This window comes from Corvus kubaryi, unplaced genomic scaffold (assembly GCF_017639235.1).
Source record: "Corvus kubaryi isolate FWS band 111438036 unplaced genomic scaffold, C.kubaryi_AGA036_p1.0 137, whole genome shotgun sequence".
NCBI lineage: Eukaryota > Metazoa > Chordata > Aves > Passeriformes > Corvidae > Corvus > Corvus kubaryi.
The window spans coordinates 13,504,201-13,522,736 of record NW_024580671.1 but is presented as its reverse complement, the minus strand read 5'-3'; the positions used below and the strand labels follow the sequence as shown (position 1 = coordinate 13,522,736).

The 18,536-nt window shown below is 38.3% G+C and overlaps 1 protein-coding gene across 2 annotated transcripts in view; it reads right to left on the bottom strand.

Annotated features, from left to right (window-relative positions):
• Positions 1-18,536, bottom strand: part of NELL2 (neural EGFL like 2) — a 140,933-nt gene that overhangs the window by 38,055 nt on the left and 84,342 nt on the right. For both annotated transcript variants that reach the window (XM_042017927.1, XM_042017926.1), the window contains exon 14: positions 2,268-2,390. In XM_042017927.1, the coding sequence (XP_041873861.1) occupies positions 2,268-2,390 (123 nt within the window). The remainder of the gene's footprint in view (positions 1-2,267; positions 2,391-18,536) is intronic.

Sequence of the window (18,536 nt, the reverse complement as noted above, 5' to 3'; positions counted from 1 at the left end):
CAACAGGTCCCATATGTGCTCCTTTGCATGCACTGGGAAGAAGTGAAAGACAACATTTTCCCTTGGAACAGAATCTTCCTAGGGCAGTGCTGGTCTGTTCTGCTTCCCAAAGGCCTGAGCATAACAGGCACAACTGAATATTAAACTGTCTGGCTACCTCAGCCCTTTATTAAGTAATTTAATAGAAACAATAAAAATACTAATTTTGTCTCAAGGGATCCTGAAGAACTTCAAAACTTTTAGCATTTACAGCTTAAAGTCAGTCCTTGGGTTTGCTCTTTGGCACGCTGCAGTCTGAGAATCTGCGCTTACATATTTTGGTGCAGCCTTCTCCACGAGTGTACGCTTTAAAGAGCCATTTCTGTGGACCCAGAAATGCAACCAGCTCTGATTGAAAACCAGTAGCTGTTAGCTGCTCTAACTGCATCTGCAATATAGAATTGGAAATGCTCTGGCCAGAAGAAACTGTAGGTGAAACTAGGCAGATCGAAGTTATAACCAACACAAAGAGTTGTTTCGGGGCACTGGCCTAGCCCTGCACTTGTAACCAGCCAGAGATGCCAGGCTTTGGTTTGCAGCTGCTCTGTGTAACAGCAACACTGATGAGGTCTTATGGCTCATCTGAGAGAAAACTGTCACAGGTTTGAGCTATCCAGCTCTCAGTTTTGAGACACCAGCCTTGTGGTGTGAGACCATTGTCACTGAGACATCCAAGTTTCCTGATCCAGGAGTACACGGTGCACAGGAGTGCAGCTGGCAGCGCAGTGCATGAAAAGCTGCCAAAGGCACAGGGGCAAGAGGCGTATCCAGGTGTCTTTGAAGGATACTGGCACCCAAGCCAGGGCTGCAGAGAAGTGCATTTCTCAGATTTCAATACACAGGCTTAGAGCCTTCTCCTGCATACTGTCTTCTCAGTATTGAGGAGGGAGGGAGGGAGGGGATGCACTTTTCTTTCAGAGTGGAGCCAGGTGCCCTCTGAAATGTCAGATCTGCAGTCAGAGCTCTTATTCAGAAGAGATGAACACAGTGCTGTAGGGTTATGCACCTTCTCTTTGACCCAAAGAAACCTCAATCACCTCTTTGTAGCTGACTCACCTCCAGTAGATGATTTTGGGACTACTCCCAAGCACAGAAAAGGACTGAGCTGTGCAGACAGAGCTCTCTTCTGACAGGAGATGCTTTGGGTTTGAACCTCATCAGGATAAGACTTTCTTCTCATTCCCCAGAGAAGAAAGCCCAACAAAAAAGGACATATTTGCTGACATGTCTCCCTCTACCCATGCGTTTGACTGGAAGTGAACCAGGCTGCCATGTTTTACAAAGAACTTGTCTTTGGAATACATAGAAAAATTGTACTGTTAATCAGGTGATGGAATAACTAGTGCTAAGACATTAATCTGACTTAGCAATTAAAGAAATTCTGTGTTGCTTAGATTTGGCAACACACAGCAGCAGAAAGCATCTATGTGACATTATCAGTGTTAACTCTGGACCCTTAGATTCTGACATCTCAGAGATCAAGAGCACCGAGGCACAACTTCAAGAAAGATTGGGTATGATATTGCTGCATCTGTCCCACTTCTCACATCTGAGCTCATTCCCCCACAGCTACACTGCTTTTATTTTCAAGCACTCTCTAAATTCAGTGCTCAGAGCTTGAGAACTTCCAAGAATTTGGGCCCAACTACCAAGTATCATTTCTTTTGATGCGAAACGCAACAGAAATAAAAGCAGCATTGTACCTGTGGGAAAACATCTTTCTAAGACTAGAAATTTAAGTTCTAATGTTTAGCATTGAATCAGAGTATTAGAAAACATGACACCTCACTTGTAGTGAAAGTTTTGTGTGTCCATGTCTATTGCTTTTCTCACTCACAATAAAAAGACATACCAAACAATTTTTAGTTCAATCCAAGTAAAATAGCAGGTCATTGATCATGGACAATATAAATCTGACAATATTTTCACAGACATAACTTTGTTGGTAACTGTAAGCTTCCTTGAATGGTATAGCATATATAGAAACTGCTGACACAAAAACCAAAACATAACAACTGCGAATTTTAGAGCCTACTATCTATGTATGCATCATCCTCAAATTACTGCAAACTGCCAAATGTAAAATCAGTGTATATATGCCTGCGCAGATCATATAGGTGCAGGACTCAAGTGTGTAGCCTGGCTTTTTGTCTGTCTTGTTCAAGGCACATGACCAGAATTGCATCAGCTGTGACAAGAGCATCTCATTCAGGTTTCCAGCAGCTTACCTTTGCAGATGGTGCCATTTCCCGTGTAACCCGGCTTGCAGACGCAGTTGTGCCCACCCACAGTGTTGAAACAGAGTGCATTTTCATCACAGTTGTGCTGGTTTGTTACACATTCGTCATGCTCTGAAAAGGGAAACAAGAATGGGATGGTCCTGAATTTTTAAAACCACAACAAAATAAGAGCTTCGTATAGGTTTCCATACTAAAAAGAGAGAAACACAGTAGTATTTACTGGCAATAGGGCTGGCTATGTGAGCATGTAACCATGGGATAGCCAGGGTATCTATTTTTAGCACATACTAGTATGTGATAACTGCACTGCAGCATAATTCCACTTTCATTAACAGAGAGCCACCATCATTACACTTTCAATGTGGGCTACAGTGTTCTCATAAACATTTGCCAAAAAGCTGGCTAGCACGCTGAAAATCCATATGCTACTTCTACAGTATAATTTATTCATGCGGGTTTATTTTATGCGGGATTCTTAGAGTTTCCTTCGGAAAGCTGACTAATGGTGCGAGACGCACGCTCCAAACTGCAAAAGACATGGTTAGCAGAAGGCAGGTCTTCAAAGTGCAGCCCGTGTTTTCCCTCCCTTCAGCCCATACAAAGCGCTTTATTTAGATGAAATAAATAACCTGAACACAGAGGTTTGCCTGCTTTTCAAGGCACTTTTTATCATGGCATTTCCTAGCACTGGAGTGTGATGGATGAGACTCCTCAGTCTGGTGACTAGGACATACTAGGAAATATCCCTTTTGGGAATAAATTAACAGTCTGCAAAATGTGATTTTGTGCTGACTTGAAATGCACTACTTAATCTGAAAAAAAAAAAAAGGCATTGCTTAAGTGTTTAGTCTACAGAACATTTTAATGTTTTAGTTTGTGATTTTTAAGAAATGGTAAATGAATCTTAAAATACGATGCCCTAAAGTATAATTTCAAAATACATGAAAAGCTCTATTATTTTCAAAATGCAATATCTTAGTCTGTAGGTGTCAAAATAAAATGCTTCCATCTTCTGGAAATATTCCTTGCATTTTTGTTAAATCAACAGTATTCGTCTATCCACATATAATTTCAGAGCCCTGAAATTTAAATTTCAGGAAAACCAGCTGTCTCGGGAACATAAAGACATTGAATTTTAATCAGCACACATGAACTAACCTGCATGTGAGGTTTTCACAGTTATCATTCTGCCCAGGTTTTAGCGAATTTTATTAGTGCAGCTTAGGTCAGTTCTGGCTATTTAGCACAAGTCTTAAATCTGGAATCAGATGCTCTTTCTTCCCCCATTTTGAGGGGAAAGACTGCTCTTTATAAATAATGTCTGCACATATCCCACAGAGTTGTCGAGAAAATTAATTTCTTAACATTTGCAAATCACTATGGAAATGTTCAACTTGCTGTTTCAATAGTGGCCATAAACTGTAGGAGTATAAACCTGGCAGAACGGCACATATCCAATCCATCAGTAGAGGTAAATTTTCCTCTAGTAATGGCAGGGACTTGTTTGAAATGGGGAAATATTCACCTCAATGTAGCTAATAAATTTTAAATGCTACACAATTTAGTTTTATTTTGGTGGGTTTGCTGTTTGTTCGGGATTTTAATAATATTAACCTCATATCCCTCTTCTAAACAAAGACTTATGTGTCTCTTGTATGACCAATCATGCTCTCCTCAACCCTCACTGGATGCAGTAGAGCACAGGCTGCAGGCCTCTGCCCTCCAGCATGAGATTTAATTACTTTGTTCTCAGCATGAATAACTAAAATTGTTATTGTTCACCAAATGATCCAGCCCCTCTAAAATCCATTTAATATTTGACTCTGACCTCCTAACATAGGGAAATCTCTTATGCTGGCTGAAACAATATTTATGTGAAACCACTCCATAATAGAAAAATAAAGACCATGCAAATTAGGTTAAAAAGTATAATCTGTATTGTAACAGTATCCTGGCTTTCTTATTTTGTGTTAATATTATGATACTAGTTAAATATGTTTTTTATTAAAATGTTAATTATATATTATCTTGTAATTTTTAAAAAACACACAAGAGGAAAATAACTATGGAAATGTGTGAAACATATTCAGCAGGCCAAAATATCTTGCAAAGCCATTATCTTGGTTTCTCAGAAGGAAGGGTCCCTACAACAATACATCACACTGGTAAACTCAGCTTAAATAACTGAATTTGACAAATGAAGTATTATCCTCAAAGAGAAAGCATAGTCATCCATCCTATGCCTTAGGAATGCAGAAGCATCCCTGGCATGTACAGCAGCTCTTATCGAAGAAAAAGAATGTATTAGAGGACAGCAGGTGATCACAGACTGCCACAGCAAGAGGAAGGGCTCAGTGTGTGTGTCTGGAGCAGCTCTGAAAGCCCACTAAGGTTTGCAAGCCAAGAGCCTTGAAGACCATCTGCACAGATGTACGTCCTTTGTATAAAAAGATGACTGCCACACTTGAGTGTGCCTTCCTAACATTTACTTTTTTGGGGGTAAGAAAAACTACTGAGTCTTTCAAGATGGATTTTTTCTTAAAGCATGCAGTATCAGTAAAATTAACTTTCCATCAGCTAAATAACAGGACTTGGGTGCAAAGGCAATATGCCTGGTATTGCACTCTATGTAAGCTTTGGGGTTTCTTATCCTCCTGTAAGAAAGTTCATGGAGATGCTTCTCTAGAAACAGCCATCACTACTTCTTCTGTGGTTATATGCTCAAACTTTAGGTCTATTTTTATTGAAATCATGTATTAGTGACTCATGAAAAATTCATGGTCTCATAAATGATTCTTGAAGTTTACTTGTCGTTTTTAGGAGGAAAATGTTTCAGAGTTAGGAGGAAATTTGTGATTCAATTAAAGGAGAAGAGATTTTTAAATTATAGGAATGCAAAAAAAACCAGCAAAAAAATGGATCAGTGTGTTTTACAATCCATCTAGATTTGTTTCTCTGTATCATCTGATCTTAGCTTCAATAACACAATTAAAACCATTTAAACATAGTGTTTCTTCATATTGCTTCTTACAGTGACACCTAACAGAGCAGACAGCTTACACTTCTTTCATGGACTGATTACATGGTAATCTACATGTGAAAAAATCCTGCACCTAAACCATGTCACTACATCTACTCTTTCAGCACTTGGCACACTATCCACACCAATTTAAAGAGACCATCAGAAACAGGTTTTTCACTAGTAATAACAAGATAGACTGTTCAGCTTTATTAAAACAGAAATACTTCTTATTAATAAAAAGGGTGGTGTTCTGTTCACAATTCTTCATTAACTCATGCTTATCATTTTGGTTTCTTTTTTTAATCAAACACTTGGAAAGTCACCTTAAAAGAAAATGGAGAAAATTGCAGAACCTGAGTTGATCAATCTTAAACAACAAATCAGAAACTGCAGAAGCAGACAGGACCATGCATTACAAAAAAGCAAAAAAGCAATTTATAAAAGAATCATTGAAAGAGAACCTGCAATATGGTTTTTAAGTTCAAAAACCAGTTTAGAAACATTATTTGCTAATGGCAAAACTTTATTTCTCAAGGCCATATATTTCAAAAATCTTTAAAAATCATGTGACACATTTAATGGAAGTTCTATACTTATTTCACTGCACACCAAAATGAAGATGGGAACAGGCCAGGTACAATAGTATTACAGAGGCAAAGAAATAAAAATTATTTTTGCTTAGAAATTTTAATGATTAACCAACCTGAAGTTGCATAAACATCTTGTAGAAAGACCAAATGCACTGGTTTCAATGATGACTTCTAAAGCTTTATTATCTGATATATCTAAATTCCATTTTGCACTGTTCAGGACTTATGCTCAACAGTGTTAAAATTCATAAAATCTGTGTTCTAGGAACCAAATGAAGTTTTAAATACTCTATTTATATTGACTAAACTATCTCTGGAATGAGATCTTTCTAGATAGAGAAAAAATTTTAACTCCAGAATTTGCTATTGCTCCATGGTAATAACAACAGTAACTGTAAGTGCATATGAATGTCTCATTAAGTAGTTCTTTTGCCAGGGACAACTTAAAAAGGCAAAAATTACGTGATGATGCAACTGATTTACTTAAGCATGTTTGCATGTGCAAATACATAATATAATACACACAAATATATATATATATAAAAATATATATATACAAATACATACATACAAATATATATATAAATATATATATACAAATACATATATACATACATACCTATATATAGGCACATACAGTAAAGGTGAAGAACTTTATTTTATTTTGGTTAATTTTGAAATACTATAGAATATTCCATATTGCTTGCTGGGGAAAAACTTTACTTCAGGAGGGTACCTAGGGTGAAGTACTGCACCCTACGAGGTGAGACTGATGGCATAAACTGATCAGGACCCACTAGATGCTGTAATGTATCTCAATGCAATGACAGCTGGGGATCTGTCTTACTAAATTTGTTATCTGTGCAGAGATTCTTGCTGAACTTAGTAAAATTTAACATGCTGACCACAAGGTGTGGCAGCTGCCTCCTCATTAGCACTTTGCAACGTAAGTCCCTGTCCTTCCTACTGTCTATTTTGTGATTAAAAATAAATGTATCGCATTTCCCACATGCATACTGCAAGCTTTCCCAGTATTTTCTTGTATATGCAAATTCTTCAAAGGTCTAAGAAAAAAAATAAATAATCATAATCCAATCCAATAGCAAATAGGAATGATGACTGAGTTGCATCACTTACTTAGGGATAAAAATGTTATGCTGGCAGTTTTCCTGAACCATCATTACCAACACTGGAAAATAAGAGCTGAGATCATGTTTAAGGTGCAGAAATGCATAAAACTTCCCAAAAATATAAATAAGATACTGTGCTAATTTGAAAACAAACCAGTGGGAGGCACCAAGTCAGAATAACAATTTAATGGAAATTAAAGAAAAGGAGGAAAAAAAAGGTAAAAGAAAACACTGTCAAACTGACAGAGTCAAGATACAACCTGAGTCCCTGTTAGGCAGGGTGGTGGTAGCAGTCTGGTAGAATGGTGGCTGCAGTCCTCTGAAGCAGTGATCCTGTAGTGAAACAGTCTGCTCTTCCTCTGGAAGTCCAGTGGTGGCTGTGTAGCTCCTGTCCTCTGGAAATCCAGTGGGAAGCCCCGTGTCTCTGGTGTTCAGCCTCAGCTTATATCCACGATGGGATGCTTGGTTCCTCCCTCTGGGTGGAGCATCTCACAATGGGGTAACGAGTCATGAGGCAGAGTGTTGATTAGGCTCATTAACAGAAGATAGTCCGGAGGGAGTTATCTCTGAGTCAGGTGGCAGGACAATGATGGGCAATTAACAGCAAGATAGTCTGGGGGGAAGGAGGCAAGGAAACACTGCCCCACCTGATTTTAACAGCTGATGGGGATGGTAATAGAATACACTGCAACCCAGGACAGATACATTCGTGCAATTGTAATCTTGTAACATGATGCAACAGCTATTCACTGCTGAGTGAAGAACTTGTGAACCAGGACGAAATTAAAATAATTTAAATAAAGAGAATGTATTAGGTAATTTTCCCTTTTGATCCCTCTGCATTCAAGAATTGAAATTACTTTGGCCTTCTGTCTCCTTCCCATTGATTTGGTACAGAACTACAGAACCATGGTGACCAGCTGACCATCTGATGTGGCAGTGAAAACAAATACGAGTTACTTGAATTATCAATGCCAACATACTTAAATGCCCACTTACAGTTGATCTTGACTACAAGGGGTTTTTTCCCCCACCTACAGTTCATGTACAAGACAAAAATTAGTAGCAATTACATGTGTAATATGGAAGACTTATTCCATTAAGATCATTGAGAAATGACAGATGGTTAATTTCTTTAAGACTTCACATTAACTCATTTAAACTCTAATTGGCAGTTAATTTAAGTCTCAGTATATGCACACTATTTTTAAAGAGCAAATGCTGTAAATTTATTGAACTATTTGCTGGAAGGTGTCCAAAGAAGGGCATTGAAACTGCTGAAGGGACCAGAGAACAAGTCTTATGAGGAGTATCTGAGGGAATTGGAATTGTTTAGCCTGGAGAAAAGGAGGCCTGGGGAGGACCTTCTTTACAATTACCTGACAGGAGGTTGTAGACAGGTGAGGCCTCAGTCTCATCTCCAAAGTAACAGGCAATAGGAGAAGAGAAACTGACCTCAAGTTGTACCATGGGAGGTTTAGATTAGATATTAGGAAAATATTCCTCACCGTAAGGGCTGTCAAGCACTGGAACAGGCTGCCCAGTGAAGTGTTTGAGTAACCATCCCTGGAGGTATTTAAAAGACATGCATGTATATGTGGCATGTAGGGACATAGTTCAGTGGTGGACTTGGCAGTGCTGGGTTGGACTTGATGATCTTAAAGGTCTTTTCCAACCTAAAGGAGTCTATGATTTTATATTTTCCATGTATTTATGTTAAAATTTTTGATTGATATTCATGAATTTATTTTTTCTATAGCTATTTCTTAATTTAAAAGCAAACAGAACCTGTGTTTTAATTACTCATAGAGTTACCATAACACTGTTTACTCTGAGTTAATGCTCAAGTCATTAATCATTAATGACCACCAGCATCTGTCTTCAGTTCAAAGCTGGGGACACTAAAAGCCAGGTCTACAAGAGTTTGTTCCCTGCTAGTCCTGTTACTTGATTAATTTTTATCTTCATCCACTCCCATATATCCATGCTGTTCTTGGTCCTCATTTTCTAATTCTTTCTTCAGTGCAGTCATACATGACAATTTCTGTAAAGCAGCTGCTTGCTCCCTCCCCCAGCAGGATCAGGGAGAGAATCAGAAGGGCAAAAGCCCAAAACTCATGGTTTGAGATAAAGACAGTTTAATAGGGAAAGCAAAGGCTACACACACAAGCAGAGCAAAACAAAGAATTAATTCACTGCTTTGCAATGCCAAGCAGGTGTTCAGCCAGCTCCAGGAGAGCAGGGGCCCATCACATGTAGTGGCTACTGGAGAAGTCAAACTCCATCACTCCAAATGTCCCCCTCCCTCCTCCTTCCCCCACCGTATATACTGAGCATGATGTCACATGGTCTGGAATCTCCCTTTGGTCAGTTTGGGTCACCTGTCCAGGCTGTGGCTCCTCCCAACCTCCCAGGCACGCCCAGTCTCCTCCCCAGTGTGTCAGTAAGAAAGCAGGACGGCCATGGCTCTGTGTAAGCCCTGCTCAGCAAGAACAGAAACATCTCTGTATTATCAACCCTGTGTTCAGCACAAATCCAAAACACAGCCACTTACTAGCACTGTGAAGACAATTAACTCGGCCGCAGCCAAACCCAGCACACCTATGTTCAGAACTTTCCTACTTTTTTCTTTTAATTATGTAGAAAATAAAAATAGCTCTGGCATGTGCATATTCTATTCTCAAGGTCTGTTTTAGAGATCATCCTGCTTTCTGAGATGCTGTTTCTGTTGGCAATAGTTTAGTCCATTGTTGTTCTTCAGGGAGAACAGCTGCCATTAACTCATCCAGATCTCTTTTCTCTCTTCCAGCTATTAGCTTATATACTTATTCTGTATTTGGTCTTAATATAATAAAAAAGGAAAAATAATGCAACTGTAAGGAAACCTTAGGAAGAAAATCCACTTGGGGATACATCCAAAATCCAGTGTTCCTTTTCACATCCATATGAAAAAACAAAGCTCCAGAACTGCATCCTAGTTATACTACTAGGAAGACATAAAAGGGAATCTATATTACTGGTGATTACTGATGTAGGATTAAAAGTAACTGAAAAAACAAGCAGTCACTCTCCTCCCATCTGCCTGTGAGGCCAGGAGGGTTCTGGAGAAAGCTCCAAGTTGGCTGCAGCTCTGACAAGACTCAAAACAGATGCAGACTGAGCTGAACTTTTGGAACTGGTGTAATTTGTTTCACAAAAGAAACAAATTATGACACTGTATGTGATGATGAAATCCATCCCTAAAATACCGCACATTTCCAATCATGACTTTTTTTTTTCTTTCTAGGAGAGCCGAAACTCTTAATGTGTGCATGCTCTTTACTAAGGCAGGTAACACAAGAAAGATACTGGGACCAAAAGTATGTAGAGGAATACTGCATGTTTATATGCAAATATAACTTCCAAAAATATAAGACATTCTAATTCTAGTTAATGCTAGTTTTTCAAAAACTTACTCTAAAAAGATCTTCCTCTACAGCTCTTCATCAAATCATTTAAACTTTGTTAAACTAAGATTCATTATCCTCAAAATGTGTTTTGTAATTTCTGATTTCATGGAATAATACATATTTTTACAAAATAACTCCTCTCATGGAGGCTTCTATTGCAACATTAACCAGTGTTAATTCATGCAACATCCTGTGAATTTTTATACTTTTCAACCAGTTAGGCAGAGTAAATATATTGAAGAATATTTTGCCTGACAGCTGAAGTTAAAAAAGCTTTAATTTATCTCCCCTTTCTGTCACATCTGCCATTTTCTATACTCCCTCTTGAATAGAAAAGTTTAAGGGAAGGATTTTCTAAACCATTTAGCAGAGACCTAACTGTTTTTCCTGAAGGAACATCTGTAACTCCCACCAATTTCAATGGCAGGACTGTAGCATAAATGCAAAATTACTTTGAAAATCCCACCTTAGATTTCAGTCTAGACCTTGACAAGGACTCATCACCCACTTATTTTTTGCCTTAATTCAAACTGATCTCTTAATATCTTTTACCAGGGACACTTTAAAATGAGGTTTCTTTCTTTTAAAAGGTATTTCATTGTGTACACTTTCTAGACTTTCTCCACAGAGTCATCTGGTTTTTTATCTCTTTTTTTTTTTTTTTAATCTAGCCAGATGCACTATTTATTCCTAGGTAAATCTTACTTAATTCCAACTTTTATTGTATACAAAGCCTCCCAGACACTTACGATAAACTGATGCTTTCAAAATCTTCTATTATGTTGTCAAAAGTGATAGTGATAGCAAATTCTGCATCTTTAGTGGTGCTCCCTACTTCACTGCTAGTAGAATAGCCAGACTAGAGCTGCAAATACGTTTTCCTCAGCCAACTGAAAAATGTTTATTTTAGTTCTTCTCCTAATTCCAACCCTTTTTATTTACCGTTTCCTTACTAAAAGGCTCCATGTTATAACAAGTCTGCCAGCAGCAACAGATACCCATTGGGTGTTTGGCCTCCCTCCCATGCATATTTCTGTTACACAATAAAAGCTGTGAAGTAACCTGACTGCTGTTGAGGCTGGTAACTTGCTGCCTGTTCTCATATTGCACTAGTAACAACTTAGAGATTACCCACATGACCAAAAGGCTCCCTAAAAACACCTCTGAAGACTTTCTCAGCACAAAGTTAACAGAAGGTGGATAAGCACAACATGATAGAAGAAAGATGTCTCAGCAACCAAAACTGCCAGAGAACAGTAATGTTCTCAAAGCTCTCTGGAAACAGCTGGTGCTGCTTCTGTTCTTTTTGGAATAGCATTGTGACTAGGGTTTGTCAACACATTTCAGGGGCTCCTGGAAAATCAGTTACAACCTTACAGCACCATTATCAAAGTCAGCACTTGTCTGGCAAAGAAAATGAGAGGCACCACAGTGGTGGATGAAATGCTGCTATTGCTTTGATCCTGCTCTTGTCTGCAGGAATCTGGAGCAACTTACCTAACCATAAATGTTAGGAAACAAATGAGGTTTTTTTCCTGTTTTCTCATGCAGCAGAGAGATTTCTTAATGCATGAAGTAGTTCCTCTCATTTCCCTGGCAGTGCTGTGACTCAGACACTCAGATCACTCACTGTGTATTACGGACAGCACTATTTTTGACAAGACAAGATGCTTGAGCTCTCTAGGGGGAGGAGGCCTTCTTTAAGTGTTGCTCACTTGATTTCGAAGAGGGTTCTCTACTCGAAAACGGGGACAAAGTTATACTTCAGTGGTGGTAAGGCAAAGCAATATTGCTGCTTTTCCCTTTGGCCAGCCTTGGTGCCATCTCCAGTGACACACCCAATTTTCCCCAGCATTCATCCTCCCTGATAGTTTACAAAGGCACACCAAAACAGCACAGCAAGCATATCCTTCACGAACACTGCATGTCAGCTGCCTTCCTTGGACACAAAAGCACCTGGGGAGAATGGTACAGCCAGTCCTCACTGCTGTGCAGTATCAGGGAAGAGCTAACACACACAGCTGGCTTGGAAAGCCATGAAGTGCTCCTGGCTTCTGCAGTTCAGATAGAGCCCTTGATGCCAGGAGATAACCTGCAGAGCTGTCTGAACTGATTCTAACAAAAAACTGCACAGCACAGTAAAGGAGGTGCAACAAAATGCGCTTCTACCTTCCTTCCCCCACCCCTGTAATGATATGAAACTTGACACTGGCTAACTTGTTGCATGGGTACATTTTCCAGACCACATCATGTTTTTGTTGCCACAGTTCAATTGCTAGTGTCTATCAAGCTTACAGATAATTATTTCTGTACTTACATATATCAAAGAATCATTAAGGTTGGAATACTTTTAAGATATTTATGTGTATTTTATATTGATAAATAAGTATTTGCATAAGCACACTTCAGCAAACTCTACATATCTGAAAAATTCTGCCATCAAATTTGCTGTGTTGTTTAAGAGCACCATGAATTGTTCAAGAAGCAGAACCACAGATATGAAGTCTACAGTATTGTTCAGGTCTCAAAAACTCAAAATATGAATTTATAATCAATGAAGTTAAGAAGAAAGTAAACTTTGACCAGATATTCAATTTTGCTACTATTACTGTCAGCCCAGAATGACTTCACCTCTGTAATCTTACTTCCTTCACAAGTCTGCTCTTTGGAAAAGTTAGGATTTAAGCAGAAATGCTGTGAACAACTCCAGAGGACTTCAAACTAAGATGAAGCCCACCCTATGGACGGTGTACTAACATAAACCCAGGGTATTCAAAACAGACTGGAATATCTGTTCAGACTACCACCACCACCAAATTTTATTTACCTCTCAGGCATTAAAATGACGCAGACAGAATTTAAGTCCATCCAGTTTCACCTTCTGAAGGGTTAGGAACAAGGTGACAAATTTTTCTAAGTATTTTCACACTCCAAAATTTTAAAAACACTGAAACAAATGAAAACAGATACTCTTGATGAATCCTCCCCTTTCTAGAAATCAATCTTATCTTGAATAGGACTGGCCATTTATCTCTGCTTTGAACAGTGTGAAACCTTTAGCTTTGTTTCTTTAAATGCACTGTCATTAGAAGACTCTACTACAGATTTCCAAATCCTAAACATCAAAGTTAATGCTGTGTGACAGCTGGTATGTTCCAAGCTCATCACATTTACTCATCTGTAACAGGGTAAATGACACAATTACCTGCTGTAATTACTGTTGCTGACAATATATTTTTCCTGGTGATTGGTCTGTGTGACTCAGAGCTGCTTATCTTTTGTCAGTCCAGTCCAAATCTCCATTTCCATGTGACTTGGACATTAAATTACAAAGTATTTACAAATTAGTTCCAGTATCTGCCAAGACAGATATTTAGGATAGTATAAATTTATCTTTTATTGCATGATTAAGCAGTCTACCACTCTAATATTATTTTGCATTAGAAAATAACTATTCACGATTAAATTCTGTGCCCCATTCAAATTAAATGCACCTTTACTAGTATATTGGGAGACACACTCAAACAGGTGAATATAATGAAGGAATAAAATGCAAATAAATAAGGACATTGATATTTTAAAAAACTGCTCATTCCTAAAGCAAAACATGAATAATTAAAAAGAAAGGTTAAAACATTAAGATACTTAATTCTAATTGCCTTCATGTGACAATTGTAAAGAACAGCTACAGACAACAACAGTGACTTTTGATTCTGAGCAGTGTGAGTTACGGGCTAATCAAGCTAGCTCACTGCATGTGTTTTCCATGGAATACCTTTGACTTTTAAAATATGAAATAGATACGATTCCTTGCACCATTTCTCCAAAGAACACATTTCAGAGGATGCGAAAAGACTGCAGCATATAACGACAGAAAGAAGCAGATACAGTCTTTCTGAGATTATTTGGAAGCTTGTCAGAATGAAAAAATACTCCTACAAAAACTCCTACAAACCATTTAGTTAGAGCAGCTTCCCATTTTATTGCTAAGCTTGTTGACAGAGCTCTTGGTGCTTGATAGAAACATCAAGATTTTCAAAGGTTTTTTTGTTATTTGTTGCGGAGTGAAGGGGAACATCAATTTTTGCACAACTGACTATATGAACTGTAAAGGGGATGGTTTCAAGGTAGTAAATTGATTACCATTCCTGAAATAATTTAGATTTTCTGTTTTCTAGTTCAGTCTTGAAGATGCCACAAACCCACTAGCATTTTCTTATTAAAAAAAAAAAAAAAAAAAGACAAGACAGAACAGTTCTGTGTGAGTTCTGTGTATTGAGAATGTCCTCGGGAAAAATATCCAGTATCTTTTATAGACACAGTACTTTCAAAAATATTACCTTACAAAATGCAACTTCACTAACAAAAGTGAAATTTCACCCAAACCCCTTAGGATTATACTGTACAGCAGCATGACCTAGACAGCAATGCTTCTCTTTGTATCAATGTGACTTTTCAAATTACTGATGATGATTTCACCAGTCTTCCTTGGGGCATTAGCAGATCACAACCCTAAGGATGGGTTCCAACATATTCTCTCAGTAGGTAGTATTTGTTCCTTCTCGTTGATCCACTGTCTTTGACTGCTGTTGAGAGGTCTTGCCAAAGACTCTGTCACCTTTATTCATTTAGATCAGCTGGCAAACACTGACAGAGCAAATTCAGGAACTGAAACTAGTTTTAGAAAAAATTAGAAGGGCAGCAGAAGTGAGAGTTTAACTTGCACGCTATGCATTCGTGCATGACCAGCCACAGCCTGACTGCAGAACCATCAGCACATTTCAGTGTGAATCAGAAGTTACATGCAAAACTAAAAATATAAGCCTTTATTTGGGACTGCACATAGGAACACAGACACTGGGTGAGTCAGTGAAGTGGATAAGTCCAATATGTTTACTTCGTGCATTTCAAGGTAGATTTCAGCATAATTCTATGTGCAAAGAAGGACTAGGAAGGATGCAACTCCTGCTGTGGTCAAGGGGTATGTATCACAAGAAAGCAGTTTGATATGGTGAAGTATAAGGTTTTGTAAGTCGATAATCATCAGTCCAAAAGACTGACAAAAGATAGCAATATTGATAGAGAGTTATTGCAGAGACAAACTGTCAAAGAAGATGACATACTAAATTATGACTGACAGTATAAAACATGAGTTAAGGAAACAGTCTTCCATTTAGCATAAAGCAGATTAATCTCTTACAAACATTTAATGAAAAAACAAAGGACACTTCTAAGTTGTTTCAGGAGTCAGTGATTGTAAGATATGCCATGTGGCATGCAGTAGGAATCCAATTGCAAAGAATTAAAGGTTTCCATGCCCACAGATTGTCTGAGCAGAAATAATTCAGAAATTCCTATCTATCCAAACAGGAATCTTCCATATTCATTCAAAGAAAAAACTTGCAACTATAATATTAATAGAAAAGGCTTCTGAAGCCCTGGACAATATTAAAAAATATTATGTCTCTCCTTACCAGTCGTGGAATTTAGCTTTCTTACCCTCTGTCTTTTCTTAAAACTGTGTTATCTTAGATTAGAAATGTTTTCCAACAGTAGAATGCCAAAAGACAGACATGATACCCATATACTGCCAGCAGTATCCACGACCCTTAAACCCCAGCTAATTGGTATCATGGCTACAGATATCTTATTTTACTGTGAACGTGTAGAAAACCACTGACTTCAATGCAGCATAATCACATAACCTTAAATAACTCCACTGTTCCTTTTTTTAAAAACTGTCTTGCTTCATACAGTAGCTCCAGTCTCTCACTGACCTTGGCTGGAGTCCCTCTGAGAACAGGCAACACTCTCCCAGCATGAGGCAATCACCAGCTGGCTCAGACATGATAGATCTGAGCCATCCAACTTCCCTCACTTCTGGCTCGCTCAGTGAGACAGCAGCAGATTCCCATCTCCTGAGCCAGAAAGATCCTTATGACTTCAAACAAACTGTCCTCAAGGCTGCCTACTGTGTTTCCTGATCTTTACAGGCTATCTGTCATAGCCTCTGATCATCCACAGAAGGACAGGCCAGGGGAGGTCCAGCTGTGAAGAGATGTCATGTTGCAACGAATCAATACCAGCCATCCCCTTGTTACCATCATCCTAATCCTTACAGACCACCCCTAACACTGCATTTCAGGATGAATAGATGAAGTTTCAACCAGACCACAGCCTATGTATTCTTCAGTCTCTTGGACTTAAACTCTTCGCAGGAAAAACAGCAGATCTTTGGTTGCTCGTAATCCTGGGTGCAGTGCAGCCCCAGATTTAAGTACCTAATATTTATGTGTGTGTTTCTGGGCAGGATTCCACAGCATAAACACATGCCTAGCTAACAGGTCACATCCAGCATGACACCTCATGGATATCCAAGACATCAGTAAAGGCTGTAATGCAAGGCTCTACAGGAAGACTGTAATAGCAGTTGGAGTGCAAGTAAGACATATCACGGCATCTAAAAAGTTGCTAGAACTATAACTGGGCAACCAGATCTGGCTATAGACATCTAAGTTCCCCTTTTCAGACAGTGTTACCTACAGAACTGAGGAAGTGCAAAATAGGTACCTAATATGGGATTGATCCGGCCACAGGCAACACAGACAAACACTTGGAAAGAGCTAACTTACTCTGTATCCAGCAGAACTCAAAAAGCACAAGCCCTATAAACTCTTGAGTGGAATCTGCTAATCCTATCATGACGATTGCCTCGAACCTGTAAATAGACAACTCAGTTGGGTCCAGCTGAATCCTTGACCTCTGCTGATCACAACGTGGGCTTAGACAAAGAGATTGGGGTGTCTTAATTGCAAACTGAATTCCACCTCCTGTGCCAATGTCAGTAAAATTCTGACATACAAAGTCAATGTAATTACCTTAGGAATTAATAATTCATGTACAATTTGTTAGATTTTCTATTTTTACAATAAACTGTTAATTTTGCTATACCCCTACAATTCTGCTTTCCAATCGGATTGTACTGACACAGCACATAACTGCACTGTGGAAGCTGGCAGGGGATGCTGGCTGATTGAAAGCTGCAGAGGACTTCAGAACACCAAGAAACAGGAGGTACACTGGATGTCTGTCATAATGCTGCGATATAAATATCAAGCAATGTTAATGCTTGGAAATATTGCAATTTCAAATTTTTTACATAAAAAAAAGGTTTCACTCTTTTCTGAGTTAGTTGTAAACTGAGTATATTCTCAAGTTGATATCTAGAACTCCATTAATATATTTAAAAATTCCTCATTGCACAAAAGAATGCAAAATATATTCCTTGTAGAACAAAATAATCAATTCTGATGTCTCCTTCTGCAGAAAGAAACATTTTAAACACAATACCAAAATTATAGAAATGCAAAATAGAGCCTGATAATACCTTTTACCAACCTTTGTTCCGAAGGCCAATAGCAAATCCAGTTCTATAATGCATTAATAGATATATAGATAAACACAAACAAGCACACACACGTATACCAAATATATATATATTTGGTTAAAGAATAATTTCCATTAAAAAATTAAGCACTTAATACTGAAAATCATACATTCACATCTTGATGTCAAGGGAACACATTTTCTGTTTAACAACTCAAATCATGTTCTACCAAGGACCCTTTAAAAATGCTTTGGATTTTGATCAGCTGAGAAATCCATCCTGCTATAATTGCATAGCCAGATGAACAGTTGTCATGAACTGGGTCAGTAACCAAGGAGAAAATGGGACCTAAAAAGTATCCTCTAAGAAAAAAAAAGTTCTCATTCCAAGCTGAAACAGACTCCAAACTAAGTTGCCAAGGATAACCTGACTGAATCCAAATAAAGCATAATTGAGTTCAGTTGTATAAGATACAGCAGCTATATAAAAATTACTTGTGTTGTTATCTTAGTAATGTGGTTGCATAGCAACAAGCTCAGTCTGAGCGATCATTCCTTTATTAGCTTTGTGAATTACCGTACAGCTAGAAAGTGGATATGGGAGAGAATTTATCCTGAAAGAAGATTGAGAGCTTCGTGTAGGCTGACGTACTATAAAGCAGAATAGAAACTGGGCCAAG